This window comes from Triticum aestivum, chromosome 1B (genome assembly GCF_018294505.1).
Source record: "Triticum aestivum cultivar Chinese Spring chromosome 1B, IWGSC CS RefSeq v2.1, whole genome shotgun sequence".
Taxonomy (NCBI): Eukaryota; Viridiplantae; Streptophyta; class Magnoliopsida; order Poales; family Poaceae; genus Triticum; species Triticum aestivum.
Window position 1 is genome coordinate 27,725,187 of NC_057795.1, and position 8,757 is coordinate 27,733,943.

The 8,757-nt window shown below is 42.7% G+C and overlaps 1 protein-coding gene across 1 annotated transcript in view; it reads right to left on the reverse strand.

The window, feature by feature from the left end:
- Positions 1-6,121: 6,121 nt before the first annotated feature.
- The window catches only part of LOC123085419 (disease resistance protein Pik-2), a 4,799-nt gene continuing 2,163 nt past the window's right edge, over positions 6,122-8,757 (reverse strand). The window contains exons 3-4 of the mRNA XM_044507052.1: positions 6,520-8,497; positions 6,122-6,395 (exon numbers count right to left, since the gene is read on the reverse strand). Coding sequence (XP_044362987.1) covers positions 6,526-8,497 — 1,972 coding nt within the window. The 3' untranslated portion in view covers positions 6,122-6,395; positions 6,520-6,525. The remainder of the gene's footprint in view (positions 6,396-6,519; positions 8,498-8,757) is intronic.

Below are 8,757 nucleotides of genomic sequence, written 5' to 3' on the forward strand. Positions count from 1 at the left end.
GGCAGTTCATCCATTTTCTCCCCCAAGTCGCGCCCCTCTCTCCCTCTCTCATCTCCTCCACTCTCCCCCTCCGATCTTCACCGTTTCTTCACCGTTTTGGCGGACCGAGATGGCCCCGGAGAGAGAAACGTAAGCTCCTCCGATCCCTCCAATTAGTTTTTGCAAACTTGCTTCCGATTCGACGCATTATTTGCTTGAAAACCCTCATGTTTTTTAACTTAGATTGGATTTTTTTCACCTAAGATTGATTGTAATTGTAGTTCTTAGTTCTTTAGTAACTAGTGGTATTGGATATGAACTCTAATCAATAGTTCATATATTAGTGTGAATATGAACCCTAGTTCATAATTTATTTTGTTAAAAAAATTATGATGTAATGTTGATATGAGGATGAACCCTAGTTTGATGATGCATGTTGATATGATGATATGATCTAGTGTGAAGTTGAACCCTAGTTTGATGATTCATATTGATATGATGATATGAAGATGTTGTTTGGAAAAAAATATTTAAAAATATGAAGCTATGATGTATGTTGGAGGATTTTTTTTGATATGATGCATGTTGATATGATTTGATCCAGCATGTGTAGTAGATGTTGTTGGAGAAATATGCTTAAAATTTTATTTTGATATGATGCATGTCGATATGATTTGAGTTCATCTTTTGCTTATGTATGCTTCATGCTTATGGTGCTTTTGTTTATGAAATTTTATTAAGGCGGCCACCTCTTGCGGACAACATCGGCCCACGGTACTGCATGCTGGACTGGACATTCGACAAGGGTCATCGTGCCCGTTTCATAGAGAACGGAGAGGTAAGTTATATGAATGAAATTTTGATCCAAGTTTTCGGATTGACGAAAATAATTTCCTAACTTTTGGCGTTTAATTTTTGACAGACGCTCCAGCCACTGCGCATGAGGGGTCACGGGGTTCATGGGCATATGGACTACGACGAGATTGGTTGGGGAGGAGGAGGATGAGGAGGAGGAGGAGGATGAGGAGGAGGAGGAGGAGGCCACATATGAAGAAGGGGAGGAGGAGGATGAGAGCAACAGGGAGGAGGAGTACGATGAAGATTATGGACCTCCAGCAACTCAAACGTCTCAAGCATCTCAGCTGCCGAAGAAGAGGAATCCGTAGACGAAGGATTTGCTGAGTCCGGAACCTTTCCAGAGACCGGTTCCTCGACGGCCCAAGAAGAAGACCGAAGACACTCGTTCAAAGAGTAACGAGGACCGTACCTCCAAGAGGGGAAGGAGCAACTGATTATGCTCTTCGATAGTTGGCTCTTTTAGTTTGGTTGAACTTCGTTTGGTTGAACTTTTCTAGTGGTTATGAAGCTACGTGGAACTATGTGTTTGCTATTTGTGGATCTATGTGTTTGCTATTTGTGAAATTAAGTGAAACTCCGTTTACTAATTAGTTGAAGTTCGTTTGAAATGTTCTATGCACTTCAAATTTGTTAATGTGTATGTGATGCCCAAGTTTAATTGTTTGAGATCTGTGATATTGTTGTTATATTTGTGAAACTTGCTATAATATTACTGTCATATTGAATTTGAAAAGAAGCAAGCAATTGAACTTAAATTCATAAAACACAGGACCCTACCGCCAAGGACCCTGGCGGTAGGGTCAGACAGCCTACCGCCAGGGCACTTCAATTCTTCGTTACAGAAACATTACACTGAAAAAACAGGACCCTACCGCCATGGGCTCTGGCGGTAGGGTCACACAGCCTACCGCCAGGGCCCTTCAATTCTTCGTTACAGAAACATTGCACTGAAACAGGACCCTACCGCCATGGGCTCTGGCGGTAGGATCGCACAGCCTACCGCCAGGGCTCCTGGCGGTAGGTGCTTAACCACGTTCAGCGCAATCAAACGGCCGCCGTCCCCCTCCGTCGCACACCTACCGCCATGGGCCGTGACGGTAGGCTATCTAACCCTACCGCCAGAGGCCCTGGCGGTAGCAAAAAGGTCAAATCTCGAAAAAAATTCAAACAGGGGTCAGATCCTGACATACTATCCAAAAAAGGTCAAAACACGAAATTTGGCCGCAGCTCGGCAACGATAGCTCGCCGTGACAGCGCCTTAGGGTGGCCCGCCTCGGCGGCGGGGACTGGAGAAGCCACTAACAACGCCAGCTGCACGCAGCCGCCTGAGCGCATGCTTGCGAGCCTCCGAGACACGAACATCGACGCGATGCTAGCACCCTGGCACTGGAGGGAGTATTTAGCACGATTTGCTAGACCACAATGGAGATGTTTCATGTACTACTTTAACAAATCCCATCAGCTAAGATTGTTCTTTATTTTTTTGCCAATGTGAGTACGCACATGATAGGCAAATGCAGTGTCCTCTTAAATGGGGCCTTTCTCTTCCGCCGGGGGTGTTTTTTTGCTTACATAAAAGATTTTACCACTAATAGTGACCGTATGCAGATTGCTACCATTGTATCATTAGCAGCATGAAGGCTTTTTGTTTGTTTGTTTGTTCGACAAGATGGTAGTCATAAGCATTGCGTGGGGCCTTTCTCTCTCAGGCTTACATATAAGATTTTCACTTGTAGCTGCTCATTTAAATATACTTATGTTTTTCTATTGGTTTTGTGTTCTGCAGCGTGCATGTATGCCATGATATTGCAATGAATTATGTGATTTCACAAGTAGTTCTTCATTAATCATGATAAATTTCAGAATTATGAACCTGTAGAACAAAGATGAAAATTCTTTTCTAGTGCTTAGATAAATAGACAATCTTGGACACATATGGTCTTTGTTAAAGAAATTGGTATAAGATAAAGTTTTTCGACACAGTTTTTCCCAAATCTGGAACTGATCTCCAGTTTGTCAGCATTGATGGATGATGGATCTCTTCGACTAAGTATTAATTTCTCACATAATAGGATTGTATTACTATTTGATGCTAGTGATTGTTCAATGCATATTTGTACTTAACTGATTATACAATTTCTTCATTTAGTTAATGAATAACTTCTACAAACATTTTTATACTAAAATCATAACCAGTTAATTTGTTTTACTTGTGCTGCATGATTTTCCCATTTTTCTATTATTTTAAAAAATGCTATTTAATTATTTGTCTAAACTTTATTCTACCACTTCGATGAATCTTCTACCACTTGATGTCTTTGACTCTCTGTTTAATTAGTTGATTATACAATTGCTTCATTTAGATAGTGAAAAACGTTTTACAAACCCTTTTTTTACTGAAGTCATATACCAAATATTTTATTTGTACTACATGATTTTCCCAATTTTTTATTATTTAAATTTGATATTAATCTATTTAAAATTTATTTTACCATTTGATGAGTCTGTGTTATCTTTGATTTTCTATTTTTGAAGTAGTTTTTGTGTGTGAATTTCTTGGAATTCTTTTTGGCGTTGGGCGTGTGGCTGTCACGTGCACAATTTGGGGATTTGGTTGGGAACGTTTTCTTGGGTGGATTACCAATTGTTTGTTGATGGGTGATTCATGATAGAGTGAAGTCTATTTTAAACCTTGAATTTGTAGAGCCGGTCAGAATCAAACCCTGAACTCTAAATTCCTGAAGTCCACACCCTAGTTCGGGGATCCCAGTCAATCTCAACCCCAAGCCTGTTCGATGTTGTTTGGCACACGGGGAAAAAGGCGATCCCGGTCGGGATCACACACTACTCTAGCTGACTATGTTAGCCCACATCTCTCTTCTTCTTCCTTTCTCTTCCCCGTATAATAGCTCCATTGTTTTGAAAAGAAAAACCAGGTCACGCCGGTCCTAGGATGTTGCGGCCGTAGCAGGTCTCCTCGCGTGCAAAAGCTTGCATCAGCCATGATATAAACGCGGCGGTGAGACAGGGACCTGCACTGCAACGCACCCGTTTCACGAATGACGGGGAAAGATAAAATATCAACAGTGTTGGCCGTGTCGCGTGTGTTCCGGCGAGGTCAACCAACCTGTGCCCAGGCGTGTGTGCGCGTATAGCTGGCTAGTGCAAAGCCAGCTACGTAGTACGTACGAGTGCGTGCGTTGCGTGCCTAGGAAATCAATCAAGTTGCTTAGGCACTACAGGTAGTTTGTATGTATATGTAGCGAAGAACTCGACCGAACAGCAAACACCGGCGCCAGCTCAAGTGCCCGCGTACTCCAGGACCTGACCTTGAAAGCTGATACGTACACCAATGACGATTTACTGGAGCCGACCGCCGTGCTCCAGGACCTGTTCGTCGCCGAGGCCTCGACGTCGGCCTCCACGGCGCTCCAGTGCCAGCCTGCTCGACTCCCCAGAGCCCAGTCGACCCTGCCGTCAACGTCGAGATCGACCTGCACTCCATGCCCCTGCGTTCCACTCCGGCCACAGGCGCAACCTGCTACCACGCCGCACCTCATTGGCGCTCCTCTCCTTTCTTTGTTGACGCTCTTCTCTGGTCAGAGCCGCACAATGGCTCCCGCTCAGCCACCTTGCTAGCTACCGCGGCTGGTGCCGGACCCGAGCAAGCGTGCACATGTTGGCCGTGCTCATTATTTAGTCAGGTTTTTTTTAACAGATCTGTCGTGAGGTGAGAGAGACGGATAGAAAAGGGGAAGAAGACGGATATGACGCGTGGGTCTGGATAGTCAGTGAGAGAAGTAGGTTATCCCGGCCGGGATTGTCCTTTTCCTGGTGCGACAAATAGGTTCAGGGTTTGAATTGGCCGGGATCACTAAGTATAGGGTGTCAACTTCAGGGATTCAGAGTATAGGGTCCGATTTGGACCGCCTCTACAAAGTCAGGGTTTAAAATAGACTTTACTCTTCATGATAACTGACACGGCGCATGATAAGACCACGCGTTCCCATGCATGCAGTTGCGTCTGGCCACTAAATTGTAAGGTGTGGTTGTTTCTCAATACCGCTTCTTCTGAAATTTCTGGAGTGTTTCTTCCTCTATAAATATGGGTGCATGCGTCTTGATATGCATCAACAGGTTACTTGATTATGGTTCGTAACGATTTCCGTCATGGGGGTGCCAGTTGTGTGGGTCGACCTCCTGGAATTCGTGTATCATTATTGGTCGGGCGTGTGCGCACTAGAGAACCTGACGCAGCCGAGGGCCGGTGTACAAGACGATTCCTCCTTGGTGCCCTGCTCGAAGGTCATGCCTTTGCAGTCGTAGATCAATAGTGCGGCAGCGGCCATGGCGCCGCTGCGGTCATCGGCGTGTCAAAGGCGGTGGCGGCGCCTATTGTGGAGTATACCGACATGGCCAACGAGTTCGACAAAATGACCGAGAATGACTAGAAGGTCAAGGGCGCCGATGATGCACGCCATCTCCGGCAACATGATGATGCACCGTCAATCTCAATGCCAATGCATTCGCCCACGGCTCGCTGGATCGCAGCACCAAGGCAGTTGCCATAGATCTCTTCCATTTCATGTATTTCTTATCTATCCATGTACGCAGTCATGTGTGTAAATTATAAGTAAAGTATTTCCTGTGTTTCCAATCCAAGTATTAATACATGTATATGCTTATGGAAAAATAAAAAATAAAACAAACAAACAAAACTAAATCATTCATTTTAATTGCAAGATTTACATTAACAACATGCATATCATTAAGTACCGAACAATACAACAAAAGTAGACTAAATTAAAGACCAACATGCAAAAGACCAACATGCAAAATTTATTCAATGTGTACAGAAAATAACACCAAAACTTATCAACAAAGCGGGGGTCATCACATACAGTTTTCGTCCTACATTCGAATTAATCAGATGAAACAGAATGACAATCCAACATTACTATCATGTAGCCTACATTCAAATTAATCAAATAAAACAGAATGACAATCCAACATTACTATCACGTATCACGTTTCATCGTGGCACATGGACTAGCACGACAATGTGTACTTTTCATCTTGCAATATGTATCATTCATGGTGATAATAAATATACCTTTTCAAATTGCTTCTGTGTATGACTTGCCTTTTCGTGGGTACAAACTTACATTCATAGTTCGTAGAAGTGCAATATTTTAGGTCTAAATTCTCACAAGAAATGAAAATAATATGATACACATAACGTATCGACGAGGCGCGGCGTGCCGCCGCGCACGGGCATAGGTAGTCAAGTATTACATCAGAACAAAGGTCGACACAGGCAGCGACTTTCCCAGTGTAATTATTAACAGTAGTGGTGAAAATTTTGATATTGGTCCTGAAAATCGTCTCTCTACATTCTGATTCTAAGTTCACACGTAAAGCAAAACCGAACATTATAAATCAAATAGCAACTACAGGCCACTTTTATTTGAGCTTCAGGCAACGAGAATAATAACTTCAGAACACGATTCCATTTCCAGACAAGCCACCCGCAGTTATACTCAAGAAGAACAGTTTCCCTACAGAGAGAGAATGTCAGCCTGCCAGGAAGCTTCTTGAAAATATGGGGAAAATACACATATATTCAAGAAGAAAGTCGACATCATGACTATTTAGACTTCATAATAATAAAAGTAGCAATACCTCCTGTCATTCTTTCATTTTTTTTTCATGGAGAGTTAACCTGGGATGGTTGGGATGGAGGTTTGCTTCATTCCTTATGGCAACTACTGCAGCTTTTATTATGGCATCCCCGTTCTGTAGAATAACGTGTACATCTTTTAGATATGGGAGGTGCTCAAGTCCTAAGTAGAATCCATAGACCTTTGCCATTGATACAAAGAACCACAGCATAAGCTTCTCGAGCTTTGGCAATGCCCCTTCCTCAAACAGAAGGGTCCCTGCACCTTCACCAAAAGGATAATAAAGGAACTCCTTCAAACATCGGAATCCTCTGCCTTGCAAAACAAGCCTGTCTTCATGGACCGTGTTGGTATAAAGTCTCAGAGAAAGTAATGCAGACAGCTCTCCAAGTATGCCAAGAACCTCCTCTGTTATTACACTTAAATTGATGGCTAGGTCTGCAAGACTGGTGAGTGCTGGAGTAATCCATTTTGGCAGTTTTGATAAACAGTACTCGGTGCCCGTCCCAAATCTTTGGAGGTGAGTTGGAAGAGGAGACCAGGAATCTAATAACTCGAATAGAGATGAATTATCACCATTTATCCACACGGACTGGAGTTTGTAGCTGCCAAGCTTGCATAGTGAGGAATGAAACATCTCTGCATGACTCTTGTACTCTTGAGATTCTTCATCTTTCACGATGAACCGTACACGAAGTACCTTCAAATTGATCAGGCTCCCTAGCTCCTTCACTGCACCTACTGAACTCATGGTAATATCAAAGCCTGAGATCTCCCTTAAGTTTGTCATATTCCCAATCCCGATTGGTATCTTCCACTCATCTACGTAAGCGTAACCGAGTAGATGTTGTAGTTTCGTGAGCTGAACAATTCTAGGCGGCAAGTCTTTGATTGTTGTACCCCTTAAATCTAGCGTCTCTAGATCATGTAGCATCACAATTCTAGATGGTAGCTCCGATATACCTGTTCCGCAAAAGCTTAGGTACTTTAGCTGGAACAGGTTTTCCATACCATCCATATCATACTGTGCCACGCCCCGGCAATCTTCAAAATCTAGTACACGTAAAGCTTCAAACTTTGTTAGACTGGGCAAGTGTTTGATGCAACCTGATGCTGTTATTATAAGAGACCGGACATGGCTTAGATCTTTCCTTGCCAATTCATATGCAAGCTCCTGGTCAATGTCTTGGATCGATAAACGTCGAATAGAACACTGAGAATTTCCCCAAACAGTTTGACTGCCGTTCACCACAGTGATGAAATTTTCTTCAATGGATTTTGAAATGATAAGTTCAAGCATCATGTCATGAACTCGACAGGCACGAACCATCCCATCATAACCAATGCCCACTGGTTGGACCAGGTTTTTATTGATAAGCTCGTAAAAATAACTTTCTGCAACCTCTTGACAGCTCCTCCCACGCTCTTCAGAAATAAAGCCTTCCGCAATCCATTGCCTCACCAACCTTTCTCTGTCAATCACATAATCTTCCGGAAAATTACTTAAGTACAACAAGACGGTCTTGAGGTTTGGTGGAAGATCATTATAGCTCAAGGATAGCATGTTCCTCATTCCTTCTAGACTTTGGCTTTTGTTCAAGTCAGAACCAATTGATCTTTTTACCTTCTCCCACTCTTCTTTCACACGTGGTCTGTTTGCTAGTAGACCAGAAATACTGATAATTGCCAATGGTAGGCCTCCACACTTTTTCAAGATAGCTTTTGAAACTTCAATAAACATATTAGGGCAGCAATTCTCTGAGCCAAAGATTCTTCTGAAAAATAGTCTTTCAGAGTGAGGATCACATAGAGGTTTCATTTGATAGATCTGGTCATCAGGACCTGGACAACAAGAGCTAGCTACTTCCAATATGCGTGTAGTGGCTACAATTCTGCTAGAACAGCTGTTCTCTGGAAATGCACAATTGATAGCCTTCCATGCCACTATAGACCATATATCATCAATGATAACAAGATACCTGATAGATGTTAGTAGATAGCATCAATCAAGAATGATATTGTGTATTCTTTCTTGTACTCAAACTATAGTGAAGTAGGGCATCATACTTAATGTAGCTTATTGTCCAAATATATCATGCCAATTTCAATGAAACTGTAATCCTGTGCATCACTATTTTCTTTCATTTTCCTGTCAATAGATTATTAGTGAAGAGAAGTTGAACTAATATTGTGAACTCTTACTAGGCAGTGGAGATGTGATGTACGACTCCAACTATGA